This window comes from Lineus longissimus, chromosome 1 (assembly GCF_910592395.1).
Source record: "Lineus longissimus chromosome 1, tnLinLong1.2, whole genome shotgun sequence".
Classification (NCBI taxonomy): Eukaryota; Metazoa; Nemertea; class Pilidiophora; order Heteronemertea; family Lineidae; genus Lineus; species Lineus longissimus.
In genome coordinates this window covers 26082063-26101670 of record NC_088308.1, presented here as the reverse complement: position 1 = coordinate 26101670, position 19608 = coordinate 26082063, and the positions used below count along the sequence as shown (strand labels likewise).

Genomic DNA, 19608 nt, shown 5'->3' with positions numbered 1-19608 from the left:
TTGAATTCTTTTTTCCCCATTGGAATCCTTTGTCTTGTGAGGGACTGAATGAATGTATTTTGAATCTCTGGACAATTCACTATCTCCAGTGCGGCATTGCAATTAACATAGCAATGTGTTGGAACGCAATAACTGGGCCGAGTGTATTCATCATGATAGAAAATCAATGTTGGGACCAACCTTACTGTTGTGATGCCCTTGTTCTACATTTGTGGCCAAGATAAATTCCTGATTCTCAATGTAAGGGCTCATGTCCACTCTGGAGAATCAGTTCCCCAGATTGCCATTGATGCAAGTCCTGCCTGGAGGAGCCATATTCCCAGATGAACGACTACATTTGTATATTTCACTGAAAGGCTCCCAACAATGCAGTTTTCTTAACTTTACTGAATAACTTGTCATTTCCCAGGAGAGACCTGCTTGGCAAGTTGGATGCCCTGCCTTATTTGCAGTTATCTTGCGAATTGATTCACTAAGGTGATGTCAGTTACGAGTGGGAATGGAGAGCTTTGTAAACATCAATATTCTGATCTCTTGAATATTGTTGTCAAGGGCCTAGAGATGGCTCTACTGTTCAGGACAAAGAAAGTTGGGAATCCCAGCTTCGGGAATTCGAGGTGAGAAGTGGTGTGATAAAGCAAATAGTAAACACCATTGACCTGAGCCCAAGATACCCACGATGATTCATCTTTCACTTTTATTAAGCCACGGCCACAGGACATGGTAAGAAGTGTAGGCACAGTCCCTTTTGAGGGGTCTCTATAGTCATGCTCACTGAAAAAAACGGCGCATCTGGAATTTGATTTTACTCAAAGCAGGGTTTGTACGGTCAATACAATGTTGGAAAGTTTTGGAAATGAGGAGGTGCTTATTTCATGCATTGGGTGTCTTGGTAATTTGAGAAGTTAATTGATTTCTCAATATGATCACGGAAATCAATGGATTTTGTCTGTGTTGTTCATGAGTCCACAAGCCAATTCCTAAATAAACCTTATTCCCAAGCTGAGCTTGATTTTACCAAGGTTTTGGCTTTATTAGGTGTATAGACGCTGTCCAGGGATTTTTTCACTGAACATGGCCATGGAGACCAATCACTTGAAAGGAAAATACATGCCATTCCTGTAGGAACTGACTGCGGTTGTTGATAAAATCAGATATTGTTTTGCTGTAGAAATGTTTGTGACCTTGAGCATGGTGCCTGTAAAAGTAATATAAGAAAACTGGGTTGGGGAGGCAAGCTTACAAGACAGGTGTGCCTGTGATGCCATGGGGCTTCATGGGTTGGGGAGGCAAGCTTACAAGACAGGTGTGCCTGTGATGCCATGGGGCTTCATGCAAATTTCACCTTTTCAGATGGAAAGACCCGGAGGTTCAAATTCACGCGATAATGGTGGGAATGTATATCAAAGAATGTTCAACTCTCAACAAAATTCTGTCATCCCAGGCTTGGTGTGTCTTATGGTGGCGATAGCACTTGAGAGGATCACTTTCTACATTGTGACAGGCAACATGACCAACTTCTTTGTAAAGGTGGTGAAAGTGAATGAAAGCGATGTGGATGTAACTGCATATTTGGTGTTCAGTGGTAAGTACATGTTTGAGTTCACTTCATGTGATCAGGAGATTAGTGGCGAAAGTGGGCAGAGCATTGGCCTCATGATCATGATCAGGAGGTTGTAGATTTGACTCTCTGGACCACTATGACTATCTTTTAATCTCTAGGTCCTTGGGCTAGGCCTCTTGACCTGATTGGGTTTCCACCCAAGAGCAGCACCTAGCTCGGCAGAGATGTTAAAAGAAGAACAAATATATGAGTGTTGTGCAGTTGCAGCTCGGGCCTGTAATTTTTTGAATGTGGTGTACTGTGATTCAGGTGATTGAATACAACTCCTCTTCTCCAGGTTCAAGCTATTTTTTCCCGTTACTTGGTGGCATGCTGGGTGACCTCATGATCAGCAGATACGTCTGTACACTGATAGGATTTCTCATAGAGGCTGTAGGTAAGAGTGCTGATTTATGAAAAGCATTTTCTTTGTAATACTTTTGTATAGTAATTGTAAAACCTTTCTTATGAGTAGCACTGTAATGTGTAATTCTTGGAATTAAGTGTGCGGGATTATTGGATTTGGGTTTAGATAAGATACCGGTGGATAATCGTGGAAAATTCCCACGGTCTACTTTTAATCCTCCATTCTCCCCAGCGTGATCAATTACGTCAGCATTGATGCGGCTCCTCATTGGATGGAGACGCATCAACGTTGCCCCCTGATTGGTGCAGACAAAGCTGCACGTGGATACAAAACAGCTGTCCGCACGCTCTCGGCAGAGAGAGAGAGAGATAGAGAGAGTCCCGAGTATTTCTAATCACGAATCGTCATCCCGACGAACTATTTTATCAATTATGACTTTGGTGTGTATAATTTTGTGAAGCAGTGTTAGAATAAAGGATCCGGACGTTAGAAGGCAAATTCAGCTTCTTACTTTTATAACCTGTGGAAATACGACAATACCGGACATGACAGTGAATGCATTGAAATGAATTGTTAAGTCTGTAATTTTGGCCAGGTTTTCATACGTGTATTGTATACCAGGGCTTATTGATATTCGAGAGGGTTGTTTCTATCATATGATTTTGTGTTTTTAATTTGCAGGATCAATTTTTCTACTTGTATTGTCGATAATAATTGATGATACTACAAAATTGGTTAGTACCATATCCTATCATGAACAAAAAAAATTTCACTTTAAATCAATTTAGTCCTTGTTGACGTAAAAAGGAATATTGTTTGTTCTCTATTGCAAGCAAGACATGATTTGTACAGATCTTTGAATCGTTCAGTAAAAATATCATTGAATCTCGCAAGAGAAATGACAAAATCTATATGTCTTTGATATTTCAGACCACCAGAGAACTTGAATATGGTATGGTGTCCGCTGGATTGACCCTGATGGCCATCGGCCAAGGCTTCCATCGAACGAACATCCTCGCTCTTGGTTGCAAGCAACTAGGCAAGCAAACAGATCAGACAAAAAATTTGAAAGCTGTAGAAAAATTCTTTAGAGGGTAAGAATAACGTTCACTTTAGATGCCTTTTATGTCATGAATCTAATGCGAGCGTTGGTTGTAAGCATTCGTTATTCTTGTCAAGGGGGGACCCTTGTAAGTAGTCAAATTTGTATCTTGATCGATAGACCAAAGGTTTTTGATACTTGCTAAAACTGAGAACTGTTGGCTTCTATATTCTATACATGTATTTGTGATGTCTATTGCCAAGAGTTTTCAGACCCCTTATCCATCCCAACGCTTGGTTAAACCCTTCCGATGCATGACTGCCGAAATTTGGTGGTTTCAGACCCTCCCCGAATTATGATTGATGGCCGGTTTCCAGCGGTCCCATGTTTATAAAGCTTTAACAGTGGACTGATCGCTCTGCCATCTAATGCTACGATAATAATCTGCTTGAACAGAGCTAACAGAAAGTATAGGTTATCAGGGTTTCCCGCCTGGTGGATGATGTCATAGCAGACGATGGCTCAGCCTAGGGGGGGGGGGGGGGGGGGTGTAATTATGCCCAGCAGGGAAAGGATTAAGCAAACATGCTATACATTTTTAGTTCAATATATCTTTTAGGTATTATTGGGTGACGAATGTTGGGGCCTTGATAGCACAAATCATCCTTTCTGTGACAGAAATCAGCCAAAAAGAATCCAAACAAGAGCCAGTATACTACCTTCAATATCTCGCTATTGTCCAGACAGTTACTGTTTTCCTTGGGGCCTTTTTCATAATTGTGGGGAAGAGATGGTTCATCAGAACAACACCCAATGGTAAGTGACAATTTTGGCTTTCGTCATTAGTATATAATATATTGGCTTCTTCATGGTCCGAACAAAGGCCCTTGCCGTCTGTAAATTCAAATTACGTGTAGCTACCTAAAGCCACGATGCCATGATTTATGAATTTTTTTTCCAGTCGAAAATCTGAGGAAACTCAGTCGATCATTCTTCAGAAAAATCAGGTTCATGTGTAGATGCTTTCGGCAGAATCGTGCCAATTTCAGCCTGTCAAGTCAGCTGTCAGAACGGAAGGATGAAGATGAAGTGTCGACTCATGTATTCAAAAACCTGTTAGTGACGTCAGGTCTGATCATGTTCGGGATCATTTACTTCGTAAGTGTTAATTTTGCAACCTGCCCTGCTTCCTTAATTTTCCTTCAACAGGTGGCACTTTTGCCCTTTGATGTTGACACATGAAATACAGATCAGCCGTTCAAGGGACGAGCGTCTTGGCCCCAAAAATTTACGTCGGCTGTTTTGGCAAAATGACGTCATATCATGTAAAATCCTTGAAAGACATCATGGTGTTACCAACGGTCGGGCAATTGTGAAAATGACGCACCTCACCACAACAGATGTCATTATTATATTATGTAATATGCCATCTACAAGATTTTATGCTTCACATATTATCATCGGTTGGCCATTGTCAATCCAAAAGTGATCCGTGCATTTTTAAGAAACCATTGTTCTTGTTTATTTTGCAGTTGGAAACCGGAGACATATTTTTCAACCAGGGCAAAAAAATGGATTATACAATTAAGAATGAAACCATCCCGCTTCAACTCCTATTGGGTTTCGAAGCTTTCACAATCGTTTTGGTTCTGCCAGTAATCCACTTCCTGATAACACCGTTCCTGGCTATTCCTTTGCTGAAGCAAATGGGTAAGTGGATGTGGATGTTTCTTTACAGTTTAGGGTTTTGAAATAGAGCTCAAATTTAAATGTCCTGTAGTGCAGGTGTCTTACTAGTTGTCCTATATCGTGTACTCAAACCCAATCAACAGGTCTAGAGTAATTAAGCCTATTGCACACAGAGATAGGCAAAAGTCATTCAAGATGTGTGACATTTGTGTTTATTAGGTATTACATATGCTGGCTAATCAACTGCCTCTTGGCTGAGAATGACAAAGGCCTAGCTGGATGCAATGCCTTCGTGAAAACATGGCAACAATGACATTGAAATCAAGATATGTTCGAGGCAGAACATTTTCTCTAGCATTACCTACATGCTTATTTGCGAAAATATCTTAAAAAGAGGGTTTGACTGTGAAAGACCCGTCTTTAATAATATGACCTTGAAGACCATTATTCGCATTTCAGGCCTTGGCTTGCTGTTCGGATTGGCATCAGCCTTGACATGTGGTATCGTAGAGGCTGTCCGCGTTAATCAGTCCTGTAGCCAACCATGCTTCTCAATCTTCTTGCAAGTTCCACAGTTTGTCTTTCTAAGTCTGGCTGAAATATTTGCCAGAATTGCAAGTAAGTGAGGGTCTGTACTTCCCCCATTTGATGGTATGCAGTTGCACTCCATTACGTGTGACATAATTTAATTGTAAATCCTGCTGAGGTTGGTCGGATTATCTATACTGTTACAATTGTTGTGACATATCTTATCAAGGCGAGAAAGGTATATGAAAACTTCCCACAATTTCCTTTTTAAGTCGGATATATATGTTCGAACTTGGTCATCAGGTACACTGGCTTTGACAAGTCTATTTCTGTTCGGTTAGTTCTGTTTCAGTTTTGGATGTTCTTGTCAGTTTCTTTTCAGTATGTTGACTTCTTTCTAGATTTTGTGTTTAGTTACTGTGAGAGCCCGCCAGATATGGAAGGCCTTTTCCTGGGGATGGCGTTCTGTCTGTTTGGTTTCGGATCATATATGGCCAGAATCATAGTTTTGATAGTAGATGCTGTGCAGGGTAAGTGAATTTTATAATCTGTCAGTGGTTAATTGTCTTCACAGAATGACTAGGGTGAGTGGTTTTAATCTCGGCTTAACAAATGAACAAGGGGGATCAAGCTCTCAACCTTGTCATGAAGCTTCCTTGTCCCTTTTGACCTGTTTAGCTGGAAAGTTTTAGTGACCCCAGCCTGCATTAGTAGTTTTTGAAAGGTTTTTTGAGAGGTATGGATAAAGAATCTATTAACATATTTGAATTATTTCAGAATCCTGGTATCCAAGTGACTTTGATGAAGGAGAGGTTTGGAAGTTCCTCTTCCTTTTGGCTGGATTGCAGCTGCTCTTCTTCTTTATATTCGCTTGGTATGCATACCACTATCCCTACAAGTACTTGTACAAGGAAACTGAGGAAAGTTCAGTTCGTTCACCACTTCTAAGGGGAGCAGTGCAGTCTGAGATGTACGATACGTTCACATCAATTGAGTCGGCATCAGTCAACTCCATTGACTCATCAGCTGCGTCAGAATCATAAGAGCATTAAAGATGGATCATCAACATAGCAATTCATGGACATTCAGGCTGCAGATTGGATCCTTTACTTGAGTGTGACCTGGTTTTAGCATTTAGGGCCGCGGCATATCAACGAGACAGTATTATATAATGAAAAGCAACGGACAATTTTATGATGTGGTCTCCGGTGTTGCCATTGGATTAATTATGGCTCTGACAGAAGAAAATTAGTTCTTTGACATGCTTCATCAAACAGTCAATGGCAGGACAATTTAGCTTGATGATTGAAATTCAGAAAGTAAAATGTATTATTTTTCTTAATAACAAACTGGTGCTATTGATGTATGTGTATTGTAATCATCTTGCTTTAAAAAAGTGAATCATCAAAACAATAAATGTATCATATGATTGCAGATGCTATTGTTCACTGACTGATATTATCAAATTAGTGTACAAAAATTTCAAGAGATGGCACCTCTGTCTGCACTTTGACTTCCTGGTTGGGAATTCCCACTCACTTGACTTCTTTTCTTGATATACATATGGTCATGTGAGATGCTTGGAAATCAACTGTGTTGATTACTTTCCTTATGTATGATGCAATAATGGTTGGATTGTAGATCATGAAAAGTGGTAAGTCCATATCCTTGATATCGGGCCAAACATATTGCGGAGCCTACTCGGTCTTTGCTGGTGTTCTACAGCCAGCTTTGGCTCACCAGACCTAACTCGTAACCAATGAGTTATATTCATATGTAAAGTTAAGGCGTGCGCGTTTAGAACCTCATCACATGGCTGTTCATTTTACCTAGAAATCAAATTGTGGGACAAGAGAGTTACTAAGCAGCATCTTTCTAGACTAATTTCCATTATTTTTTAAGGTATTCGAAGATGGTATCCCTCGGCGCACATCTTTGTTTCAGCTGAACGTGATATTGAAAATTTCAGATGGACAGATCAGCAGTCTCAAGTTCGCCCGAGAGAGGGCATCTCCTTTATCGGAGGTCCAACTCTTATCAACAGAAAAATGTTTCCCCGGGTTTGGTGTGTCTCATGCTGGCCATAGCGCTCGAGAGAATCACATTCTACATTGTGACATCAAATATGGCTGACTTCTTTGCGAATGTGGTTGCCGTCAATGATACTCAGACTTCTGTAAAGACATACTTGGTCTTCACTGGTAAGTATTTGAGTGGAGGGGTGGGTAATCCTTTATCAAATACATTGTATTATAACAACCAGTGAAAGTTTTAGAGGTTTTTAGTACCAGGAATCAAAATAATTGAATATCCGATCACAGGACAACATCTAAGTATTGGAACCAAAAGAAGAATTGGTAATTCATTTCAAAGTTTCAGCAGCAGTAGCTACATGTAAATGGTATAAATGGTAAATGGTATAAAAGGAGAGAAGTGCTCCTATTTGACTTGTGGAATGGAAGTGAAAACCACCCTTCTGTGCCTAGTCCATTGCGCCCAACTCTGTCTTGCAGGGATCTGATGATCCCAGGAAGGGACTCAGCAGCACATATCTGATCTGACCAGTCTGAAGACATTCATTGATTAGTATGTCCAATGTGGTATTTCCATTCTAATAGCTGAATTAATGGGAATGATTTGTTTTCCAGGGACCGCCGACTTCCTTCCATTAATTGGTGGTATGATTGGTGACTCCATGATCAGTAGATACGTCTGCACACTTATAGGATTTCTCATAGAGGCTGTTGGTAAGCAGAATGTGTTGGCTGTCTTCTACTGTAGAACCCCACTCTTAAGATAGATGGCTGTCCTTATTGCCAAGGTTATAAACTAAAGGTTAATTTGAGATTAAAATTGGTGTCCTAAATGGAGATGTGTCTGGTATGGATAGTTTCATTGGCACTCCACTAACTTTTAGGAGGTGTGTCTTCATGCTGTCACTTGGTGCATTGTGATACAATTTGATATTCACTCTTCCCTCATAGTTGTGACCCATCAGACCAAATTGGGTAGAAAGTCGCCAGGCCTAGTAGTTTGAGCAATTGCTGACAATATGAAATTTCTCAATTTTGATCCAATTACCGATTATGACTTTATAAGCCTCATCAACACCATACGTTGAATTGATCTCTTTACAGTTTGGTGTGAAAATGTAACAACTGGTTATTTTATTTAGGGTCTGTTTTCCTCCTTATTTTGATGGCCATTAATGACGAACTCCCCAAGGTGCTCTTGGTAAGTAAAGTTGTATTCTCTTTCACATTGTGGAGAGATTCCAGTACACTCTCGTCAGGTACCTGGCATTTGAGATAGGAGTTTGGAAGTAAAGAGTGTCTCATCAGCCAAAACCTGGCTGGTCCTTTCATTAGGAGTGACACTATGATAAACAAACTTTACTTCCAGTTGACTTTACTTTTGCTTGTTGATGTTGAAAACTAGGTGAGATGGTACTTCACGTATGTCATAGAAGTGATTATCAGTTGACATACAGTGTACTGTATATGAGTACTGAACAGTAGAATTCTGCCTTGATCTGTGGAAAAATCATTGTGGACTTTCCAATCTATTGCATCTCAAGACTTAATGAAAAAGTGTCATGAAGCGATCGGGAAGATGGGAAGGCCTGCAAGAATCCCATCAGATGGACAATGGGTGAATTCTCCAGGTCCTTAACATCGTGTTTTTGATTTAGATTCCCTACAGAAAAACTAGATTTAGGTAACTGTCTCACCATTTTCACTCAAAGCGATACCAATATATATCCATTTGAACTAGTTTTAAAATACATTGTGCCTTCATTTCAGACGGCGGGTGACTATGGCCTAATATTCACTGGTTTGACCCTAATGGCCATCGGTCTTGGTTTCCATCGAGTCAATGCTTTGACTGTCGGCTGTCGGCAAGTTTGCCAGCATACCGACCAGAAAGACAATGTGAAGGCTGTTGAAAGGTTTTTCAGGGGGTAAGGCAACTGGAAATTTCCCAAATTTCACTGGGTGATTCAGTCTTGAATTAGAGTTGGATGAAGTCAACATTTGAGAGGCATCGTCTTCATGATATATCAGTTCTTGAGTTTGATGTTCAGTGTTTGTTGAAGTAATATAAAATATTGTTTAAAAAACACTATGGAATCACATGTTTCATCACATATCATTGATGCAAACAGTCCTGTGATACATCAGAAAATTAAATGGATGCTAACATTTGCCAGTATGATTTTGAAGGTTATCTGATGCATTAGGTATTGTCATCTATACAGGAACTATACAACTATACTTTGGTGACAGCCATGAGTAATTCCTTCATACTATTTCAGGTATTACTGGGTTACGAACATCGGCAGCTTGATTGCATTCATCATTACTGCTATAGCGGAAAGCACACAAAAGGACTCCAAAAAGCACGGACGCCACAAGCCAGCTTACTACCTTGGCATCATTCAGACTGTAACCCTTTTCCTTGGTGTCTTCTTTATTATCGTAGGGAAGAGATGGTACATCAGGACTACTCCAGATGGTAGGGCGCTTGAGAACCATGAAATTATCACAGTTGTATACCTAGTTCCTGGAATTAATTACATCTTGACTTGAAATGTTACACAATTTCCACCTTCTTAATGATTTGTGGGCCAATGTTCATTGTACCTTTACCCTGAAATGTCACACACAGGCAATTCATAAACATACCTTGTACAGGCATGTTCTTTGACAATCAGTGTTGAAATATCACAAAAGATGTGGCAGTGTTGATCTTGACATGTTGAGCTTAAAGTAGATTTAAAAGATGAAACTATCCATGTTGCCTATCTAAGGCACCTATTCCATAGAGCTATACCCTATACTATACTATACTATACTATACGCGAACAATAGTTTCATGGTCATGCACCCTTTGTGAAGCCATTGTTCGCGTATAGTGTAGTATAGGGTATAGCTCTATGGAGAAGGTGCCTAAGGAACACCAGAACTCTTTCAAACACCAAAAGTCAGACAAGCTATTGTTTGGAGGCCATGCAGACCAAAGGTGACAATGTCCTCTGAGAAAGAGTATAACCATGTTTCTTAAGATTGGCAAAATGAGGCACTAAGATGTGCTTTCATCTTTCAGGCGGAAATCTGAGAAATCTTAGTCACTCCTTCTTCCGAAAATGCACCTTTTTCATCAGATATATTCGACGTAAAAGTACGGCGATGTTCACGAATACTGGGTCCAGCCAGCAGCACCAACAAAATACTGAGGATGAAATACTGGCACATATTTTCAGAATAATATTAGTGACATCAAGTCTGATCATGTTCCAGATTATATATTCGGTAGGTTGCGAGTATGAAGAAGAAATTAACAAATCTCTAAAAGTATCGAGCATTGAATATTCTTTAAACCCCTTTGTTGCATATAATCAGATAAAAAATTCGCACACATTGGTAAAGGCTACTTCTAAAACTTGTGTTCCATCCATTTCTTCTTTAGCTGGAACTTGGAAGCATATTCTTCCTTCAAGGACAGGTGATGAATTACCACATTGAGAGTGCCACGATTCCTATACAAATCACGAGGAGTTTTGATCCTATTACGATTATCATGGTCCTGCCACTCATCCACTTCCTGATTACCCCTTGTCTCGCCAGCAGGGCTAGAAATGTGCCCTTATTGAAAAGAATGGGTACGTATCACATTGAAACAAAGTCTTCAGAATATGGCACAGTATGACTGAGTGATCTTGAGAAAACATGTCCTTGCAGGCCTGTAATATTGCCACTCATATGTACGGCACAGGTGATTTGGTCACATCTGATCAATAATGACTGTTTGAACCCCCTACTTAAAGGCTTTTCCCCAATGACCATTCTACCTTCTAATAATCCTCTGGTAATACATGTAACAAGAGCAATTTTTGAATGAAACGTTTTCACTTGCCGTGCCACACCAGCAACTGTTGTCACTGAAGTCTCATTTCATCTTCCAGGGGCTGGTTTGCTGTTTGGATGTGCATCGGCCGTTGCGTGTGGTGTTGTAGAAACTGTCCGTCATCATTACTTTGCACACTGTAGCAGTACATGTTTCTCAATCTTCTGGCAAGTTCCACAGTTTGTGTTCCTGAGTTTGGGCGAAATATTCGTTATTATCACAAGTAAGTTATCGTTATCATGTCCATATTCTGTTATTGAGCGAAATCGTTGAGTGCATGTTATAATTAATGGTCACCCTTGGGACATTTGTTGCAACCAGTCGAGTGGAGACAGTCATATGTACTGTCCCTCCCAATGAATTGTCCCCCGGCTGCAATCCTCGGGTACCGGCAACGAGAGTCTGCCTCCTCTTTGCTCATTACCATTTACTATTACCTTGTTCCTTGGTCTGCCTTGCAGTTGCCCTGGTCTGACATCCTTTTTTTTAACTAAAATCTTGGGCTGGTGGATTATTGAGGACATCCTTGTAGATAAATCGTGCCAATTCATTCCATTTATTCTATTTCTAGGTTACCAGTTTATGTACTTGGAGAGCCCACCAAATCTACAAGGATTAGTGATTGGACTCGGGTTCTGTTTACGAGCTTTAGGTGGCTACCTGGCTCAAGTTTTACTTGTCATAATAAATGCTGCAGGTGAGTCGAAACCCAAACCTAATTTGGTAGTTTAAAACATAGCTTAGTGTTTCCTCCCTTGGAGTTTCGTCGATTACACTGTCATGTATTTGGGAGTTGCAGGAGGTTGTTTCTCCACACACGAGTATTAATGGGAAACGCATTCTGACAAGTGAACCAGTCCTGCGCTTAGCAAGCATTCCATCTTGTTGGAGTAGAACTCCCACTCACTGAATACTAAAGGGAATATAATCTTTAGTCATTCCAAAAGTAAGATGAGATTTTCTTACTATGGATGTTTTCTTCTTCAGCACCGAAATGGTATCCCGATCACTTTGATGACAGCCAACAACATGTGGAGTACTTCCTCTATCTCCTGGCTGGATTACAGCTGTTGTTCTTCCTGATCTTCACTTGGCATGCACATGTATATCATTACAAATATCTTTACAAGGAGACAGAGGGGAATGCCACGAGTACACCAACATGCCGATCTCCGATTCAGTCTGGATTTCACAACTCGTATTCGTCCTTGGGATCTTTGTCAATGAACTCACAAGACTCATTAGACTCGTTGCTGCCCAGAGGGCATTGATGGTCAGTATCCAGTGCTAATTGTGGACTCTTGTTTACGATTTGTGTGCCAAAGTTGCCAGTGGTTTGACAGTTATGTTTGCATGTGATCCTATGCGTTCAGACTTGGTTGTAGAGACTGTGATCTAAACACCAGATTCCAGTGCAGGGCTTGTCAGAAATTTACTGCCAAGTCTCCTCTTAAATTAAAAATAAAAGAATAGATTTCCTTTGTATACCACAGTTGTGGAATGTGACGGCCTGTGGGCCTTCATGCACATTTGTTAGTCACGTGGTCTACTGAGTGCTACTATTTTTGTGCAGAAATCCAGCTCTCAACGACCTGCGATCTGCTTTTACGGGCTTATTGTTGCATCATTTATTACCAGGTTAGGCTTTATTTGTTCTTTGATACACATAGTTTTGTCTCACATTGTGGCCGTTGACTGACTTTGAGCAGTTTTGTTGGCATTGATTTTAAAAGGCCAAATTTGGGGCTATTTTGGACGTTTCCGTGTGTTTTGCAAACAATTTCGCCAAAATGCTGTTAATCCCGAAAGTGATAGGCTAATTTGGTAGTGTTATGCCTTAACAGTCGCCGTGTCGTGTTTCGCCGAAATTGATTGTGTCCAAGGTATAAACAATAGGTCGTAAAGTGGCCCTATCAACTTGTACGAAACTAACTGAACTTATAACATGAGAATCGGCGCTAGCTTACGGTATCTCGATCTAGGCTCGTTTGTAGCCTTTCTACACTCTGATGCCTGCGTTTGCTTTGATGTCTAGAACGATTAGGGACGAGTTTATAAGGTATCGGTCCCATGTACTATTACTTATAGATTCTTATATGCTGGTGCCATCGGTTAGTGTGCAGTACTAACATATAAGCCCATTACAAGCTGACAATAGTGTTCATGTCAACAGGTGAGCACAATGGCCTTGGCCGTTTCATTAACGTCAGTAAAACAATGACCACGTGACTTTCAACGGCGCCAGCCTTGTTTGAAGTTTGTTTGTTATAACTTAAATTGCATCAGCTCCTCTTGGAACCAAAACCAACTGAAACATAGTGTAAACAACGATATTCTGACAGCTGCCAGGACTGACAATACAAATTCACTCGCCTATTCTCCCTTTTAATATGTATAAATTCCGGGATAAAATCGTATGTGTATGTTGGTAGTCATTTTGTCTACTGTGATAAAATGGTGCTATTACAGACAATAGTCTATGTCTAGCCTGCTTTTGTAGTGTAATATAGAAATAAAATGATTTCCACAGTTATATTCTTGTTTTGTGTTATATGATTTGCCCGTGATGTGGGTAATGATCTGACCAGACGTGTCCAGGCGGGGACAGTATGTGCATGTTCTCGGGGAGAGACAGTTCCACCGAGGTTGAGGGTCCCTGGTGGTGTTTGTAGCTGCACTGGGTTGGACTAATTTAGCTCTTTTACCTTCCCATATGGGTATGTTTGTGTAGAGGGATGTAACATCCAATGTCACCAGCAGAGTGCCCAGTGGGATTTGTCCTAGGGCTGTCATAGATTGTAGGAAATTGGTTGTGTCCTTAATGTATGGGGTGTGTTCTTAACCAATGGTTGCAGGAAATGGTCCGCTAATTGAGAGATGCGTTCTGTGGGGCAGTCGTTAGCGGACATGATTGGTCTACCTGATGGTGGTAGTGTCCCTTTATGGATTGTTGGCAGAAGGTAGAACTCCGGGGTTTTGGGTTCCGTTGGGGAGAGGTAATCATACATTTTTTGTGTGATTTCACCCGTAAGCAGCATGTCCTTGAGGAAGGATGTGACATTGTCCACATGTGTTTGGGTCATGTTGATGGGGGTCGGGTGGGAGTGTGTCATTGATGTTGGTGTGTCACATGGTATATGTTTGAGAGGCCACTGATGAAAACATAAGCCATGTATAAGGACTCAAGAGTTTTGCGATCCAACTATGACGATGGCAGGAGTGTGAAGGTGGAATGTTCCTCACAACCGATTACTAAAATAACTTGCTTCAATCCAAGTCTAATCAAACATGGTATTTATTTGCTATGATCATTTACATCTTAATGGTTTTGTATAAATTCCATTTGATTGAAGCAGTGATAAATGCATGATCGATTTCACAATCTTAGTAAACAAATCAAAATGAAAACAGATTACACAATTGAAATAACACACTAAAACCTATACACGTACATGTGGACTGATATGACCTTAAGATGTACAACTACATATTGTCCAACATTCACTGTGACCTTTGTGATATTGGATGTTACACGTGTACACATCGGACACTAGTAAAACACACACTAGGATTTTGAAGAATTTGAAACATTGCTACATCCATCCATTAAGCTACAGGTCCTTTAGAAAGTACATTACGACCAAAGTTCAAATGGCAAGCGAAAGCTTGGGAGTCTTTGCGTTGGAAACTTCTATGAGCTGCAAGATGTAGCACAGCAAGGTGCATCAAAATAGGTTGTGAAAAATGTTCTGATTTCATCTTAGAGAAGTGCAAAACCTAGTTAAACAGGCTTCTCCTTGAGTCTGAGTTAACAGATATTAGATAACCGAGGTCATGATTCTCAGTACCATCATACCACTGTCTTGGCACCTATCCGGTAATGTGGCAACAGACCTGATTAGATGATAAAACTTCAGTTGCAATGGCTTCATCAGCATTTGGTTCCATACATTAACCTCCCCCATAAAAGCCAAACTTATTGCAGAGTAACGAAAGTATAGCAGGAAGATATTGCCACGCCACAAGTTATAATGATAAATAAAATCAATGCTCAAATCCTATAGCATCACAGACACACATAATCTTTATTTCAACTTTATAATCAAGTTGCGAACCTCACCGAAATCAACTGCAAATCTGAAGCAAAACTTGGAAAAAAAACCTAAACCAAAATTTCTAACACAGAAGAAAATCAACCAATCTAAGATGGTAGCACTGCATCCTTACAGAACTGATAATACCAAAAACAAGCTGGAATCATGGAATGCATTGTGCAGGAGCAATACATCTCTGCTGTCCAATTTGGGTCGCTGGTACCAAGAATTCTAGCTGGTACGGATATAGAATTAAGCTTTTGCTTTAGATAAATATGGCACAAATATACGGTATGAGAAAAAAACAACAGCATTTGTGATCCACCAAAGAAATATTTGGTGAACCCATTGTTTTCAATACTTCAATGTTATAATACTTTGTCTTAAAATGTCACAATAGCTACATATCAAACAGTTTAATCCATGAAAACTGTGATTAAGGAATATTTTTAGACATAACAACTTAAAATAAGTAGAGATTACAATCACGTTCAGCACAAAAGAGTGAAGTGAAGATTGCAAAAATTTACTTTACAAAAATTCATAAACTTACTGTCAACTGGCAGCTCCGAGTTGAATATTAGTTAATTTTGGCCAATTGAAATAACACCCTGCTGAACGGAATGTATTTTAATCAGCATCAAAGATGATATAAGTTATTTGGTTTGGTCCCATGTTTTGCTGTGCCTATTCTTTCTTGTGATGATAATGTGTCTTTGCTGGATGCCCAATTTTAGGGAAGTTGCCAGAATTGGCCAACATTTGCCAATATACAAAGAAACCTAGACAACAGAATGCCATAACAACTATCACATACTCTTCATAGTTTGGGTACGAGTTTCCGCAGATTGTATACCAGTCTAATCCGTTGGCAGGCGGCGCTTTCAAACATTTGAAATCAAAGTAGCCCTCATCGTAATTTTCGGTGCACAGATACTTCTTCTTTGAGAGGACCTGGAAAGGGAAGAGGAGATTATTGTATTTTGAAGGCACATAACATGAGTGCAGAATAAGAGGTAATCTTCTTTCTCTTTCAATATATAACCGAGGATCTGCATGCTACAATGCCAGGATGTGTGTATAGTACATGAGGTATCATGTACTATATACTATTACTTACGAAAACTTCACAATTTACAGTCTTTGTTCATATGCAGGCCTACATTGTAATTCTGTGAGCTCACCTGTCCGAAGGCTGTCCTAACTGACTCAGTTTCACCACATGGTCCCGTCATCTCATGGAGGCCAACAGACTGGATCTTCTCAGGCATACCAAAGGAAACGAGGAGGATGTAAAACGAATAGTGGAGGAATACAACCCAACCAATCTCATCCAACCAGTTGCCTGCAATCAGATGTAAACATTCATGGAATTTGTCACTATTTCAATCACTACCACAAGCCTGTGAAGCTGAAGTCATTTTTCAGCCAATACCAACCTCTGTTAGTCCTGGCACTGCTATCAGGGCTACGATCACCTGACCAGACCATGACGATGTAGATGCCAATGAGCAGGAGAACACAGACTTCTGTGTGGAGTTTGAGCATGTCGTGGAGAGGGTGGTAGAGGGGGAGAAACTGGAGGACACCCATCGGCATTGAGAACACACCAGTGATAATGTTACAGGTCATCTCCACTGGGAAACTGCAAGAGAATTAGAAATAAACTTTCAATATACATGCTAATCATGGACAATTATCTTTTTGATACATAACTGACTGAATTTCCTATCTCTGCACCACAGTTTCTTTGGTGATACACCTGAAAGCTTCCAACGATTCCAAAGTACAGAAAATTCAAAACCATGCCCATCATTATTACCTCGATGCTTCAAATTTCTCCCTCTTCGTTAGCAGCCACCTCGTCCCGTGGAAGAGGATAGTGAAGCTACAGGCAAATGAGGCATGGAAGTAGTAGCTTGTCCAAGGCACCCAGTAATGTCTGTCAAAGATGTTTGGATCGGTGTCATGCCATGTCCACCACAGATGCTTGATGCCAATGATATCGAATGGAACATCCAACAGCACCACACTGAGACCAACTGTAAATAGAATGTTTATTTCATGATATTTAGAAACAACCAACACCAAAACTTGGTGCATATTACTGCAGAGCTGACATAAATTGGTATGCCATAGAAGTTTTGGTAAATACGTCTAACGCATAAGGAAAATGTGTCTGGAAGGGACGTTGATTCTGTCCTGTAGTACATGGGGGACAACTGTTACGGCTGGGGGTTTTACTTCAACAACCCATATAGCTCACCTGCAAAGGGTTCGGACCAAGACGGAAGTCTCAACTTGGAAACTGCAACCGAGGCTGTGTAGATGAATACAGGATCTGGAAAATGAGAACATTGCACAAGTATTAATCCAAAGAACAGACATTTTTTGAAGCAGTGGTGAAAAGTACGTTCTAAGATTTGATGACCTTTTGGTGTGCTGGGGACAACAGCAAGAATCATGAAGTTTTTCAACAACATTTTACATCTGTCACTTGCTGAAGCCTGGTCACTTATGTAGTCAAACATGATGAGAGGTTCTCCACACAAGTTGTTTCAGATCCCAACGCATCCTTATTCAATAATCTTCCATGGAGAGTTCCGACAACATAATCAATTACTTACATGCACAGACAACATAAAGAGGTAGCCTCTTCCCCAGGAACATGATCATTGTCTGTGCATGCCAGAAGTTATCGATGTCTGGTACCCAGTAGCTAACCATCTCGACTGTAAGACCGTGCATCACAACGGCAAGCCAGAGGTAGGCAAAACGACCTCCATGACGCAGAGCTGAAATGAAGAATTAGTCATCTTTTATAGAACATTCAGGTGTAGAAAAACACACTGGCATTGTACGTTGTCTGAACACAACAGTATCACTTTCTTCTCAGCCTGTCCTTTTCCTATTAGTATCAGATGTTGACATGCCCTGACCTGACCTGGGATTTGCATTTTAGAAATTTATCAGATTTTGATGTGAGACATATTTAATGGGATTGACACCTCACAGTTCTCAGCAGAATCAATGTGTCTTATCCAAAAATACGTCCTGAATAAACCCAACTTCAATTTGAACTTACCATGAACTAAAGTGAGCAAAGCCAAGAGGTAGAACATGCACTCTCCTAGAAGGAAGGTGGGATGTTTTTCCCATATCTCACGAGGGTCGCGGAAGGCCACAAACCAATCCAGAAACTGAAAGGAATAACAAATTAATGCTTTTTAGTCAGGAAAAGCGCCATCATGAACGTCCCTACAAAGACAAGTCATCGCAGAGACAAGTCCCCGCACAGACAAGTCACTACAGAGACAAGTCACTACAGAGACAAGTCACTACAGAGACAAGTCCCCGCACAGACAAGTCACTACAGAGACAAATCACTACAGAGACAAGTCACTACAGAGACAAGTCACTACAGAGACAAGTCACTACAGAGACAAGTCACTACAGAGACAAATCACTACAGAGACAAGTCACTACAGAGACAAGTCACTACAGAGACAAGTCACTACAGAGACAAGTCACTACAGAGACAAGTCACTAGAGTACAGAGACATAAGTCACTACGCAGACAACAGTCAGTACAGAGTACAGAGACAACAATCAGTCCGTCATAGCACCTTGGATAGTAGTAACGCTGTGATCATCTCCATTTACAATTTTAAGTTTATCATGATCATGACATCCAGAACTGCACAAAAATACATACTATCAATAAGTAGCATATGCAATGCATCAGCATGCACATGTATGATGATAGTGTATGAAATGGCCACCTATTAAGCTAGAGCAATCTAAAAGGCAGATCCGCATCTATCAGGCATCTGTTGACGACCCGCAATTATCATTACTTTAACTCACTTTCTTAGCATCAAATGCAGTTGTCATTTTGATGACTGCAAGTATAAATCAGGTATATAAAACGTTTGAAAAAGAGAAAGCAGGTTGCCAGCTGGTATTGTACCAATCACGCCTCCAGTACCAGTCAATTAACGTGCACAAAGTATAAAACATAGAAATCCAATACTCCTAGATCCAAGGTTGCAGGGGCGAGTCTGGATCAAGAGTGCTTCAAGGATGTGTCGTGGCGGCTGGTTAATAATCTATAAATAGCTTCGGGAACACCATTATGACGTTATGACATCATCAATGGAATTCCGAGAGGTAAAATTATATAAAAACACGTGTAGATGTCTTTTTAGTGGCACGTTCTGCATGAGAGAAAGTCCTGGCTGCTCCACCGCGGGTTGCCAACATGCTGAGAGAGAGATGAGACGTACAGTCACAGCCAGGCCGAATCTGTTCGTGCTGCTCCACCGTGTTGCCAACATGCTGAGAGAGAGATGAGACAGTCACAGCCAGGCCGAATCTG

General features: G+C 40.6%; 2 protein-coding genes across 7 annotated transcripts; one reads left to right on the top strand and one right to left on the bottom strand.

Moving 5' to 3' along the window:
* The first annotated feature begins 603 nt into the window (after positions 1-603).
* LOC135494516 (uncharacterized) lies at positions 604-13658 on the top strand. Of its 5 annotated transcripts, none has more exons than XM_064782581.1 (13): positions 604-723; positions 1354-1585; positions 1902-2000; positions 2652-2704; positions 2901-3064; positions 3632-3828; positions 3974-4170; positions 4545-4722; positions 5161-5319; positions 5631-5759; positions 6007-6883; positions 7132-7430; positions 7878-7976. In XM_064782581.1, exons 1-11 carry the CDS (start codon positions 721-723, stop codon positions 6270-6272), a joined length of 1677 nt encoding a protein of 558 aa, XP_064638651.1. In that variant the 5' UTR covers positions 604-720; the 3' UTR covers positions 6273-6883; positions 7132-7430; positions 7878-7976. The 5 variants fall into 5 exon arrangements, with proteins under 5 accessions (XP_064638651.1, XP_064638667.1, XP_064638658.1 ...); XM_064782597.1 differs by having other exon boundaries at positions 631-723; positions 1445-1585; XM_064782588.1 differs by lacking the exon at positions 604-723 and adding an exon at positions 741-819.
* Positions 13659-14415: 757 nt separating this feature from the next.
* On the bottom strand, positions 14416-19202 carry LOC135503238 (uncharacterized). Of its 2 annotated transcripts, none has more exons than XM_064796834.1 (8): positions 19098-19202; positions 18316-18430; positions 17858-18025; positions 17497-17571; positions 17053-17272; positions 16670-16875; positions 16415-16575; positions 14416-16184 (listed from the first exon to the last, which is right to left on the bottom strand). In XM_064796834.1, exons 1-8 carry the CDS (start codon positions 19122-19124, stop codon positions 15918-15920), a joined length of 1239 nt encoding a protein of 412 aa, XP_064652904.1. In that variant the 5' UTR covers positions 19125-19202; the 3' UTR covers positions 14416-15917. The 2 variants fall into 2 exon arrangements, with proteins under 2 accessions (XP_064652904.1, XP_064652823.1); XM_064796753.1 differs by lacking the exon at positions 19098-19202 and adding an exon at positions 18857-18950.
* Between the last annotated feature and the right edge of the window lie 406 nt (positions 19203-19608).

Excerpts from the sequence above, each read along its gene's own strand:
- LOC135494516 (XM_064782573.1), top strand. The coding sequence starts at position 7,199 with ATGGACAGATCAGCAGTCTCAAGTTCGCCCGAGAGAGGGCATCTCCTT. Across the intron at positions 7,977-8,404 it reads ATTTCTCATAGAGGCTGTTG|GGTCTGTTTTCCTCCTTATT; the intron begins GTAAGCAGAATG and ends TATTTTATTTAG. Across the intron at positions 9,745-10,335 it reads CATCAGGACTACTCCAGATG|GCGGAAATCTGAGAAATCTT; the intron begins GTAGGGCGCTTG and ends TTCATCTTTCAG.
- LOC135503238 (XM_064796753.1), bottom strand. The coding sequence starts at position 18,889 with ATGGAGATGATCACAGCGTTACTACTATCCAAG. Across the intron at positions 18,431-18,856 it reads CAGCGTTACTACTATCCAAG|TTTCTGGATTGGTTTGTGGC; the intron begins GTGCTATGACGG and ends TATTCCTTTCAG. Across the intron at positions 17,572-17,857 it reads TCTTTATGTTGTCTGTGCAT|ATCCTGTATTCATCTACACA; the intron begins GTAAGTAATTGA and ends CTCATTTTCCAG.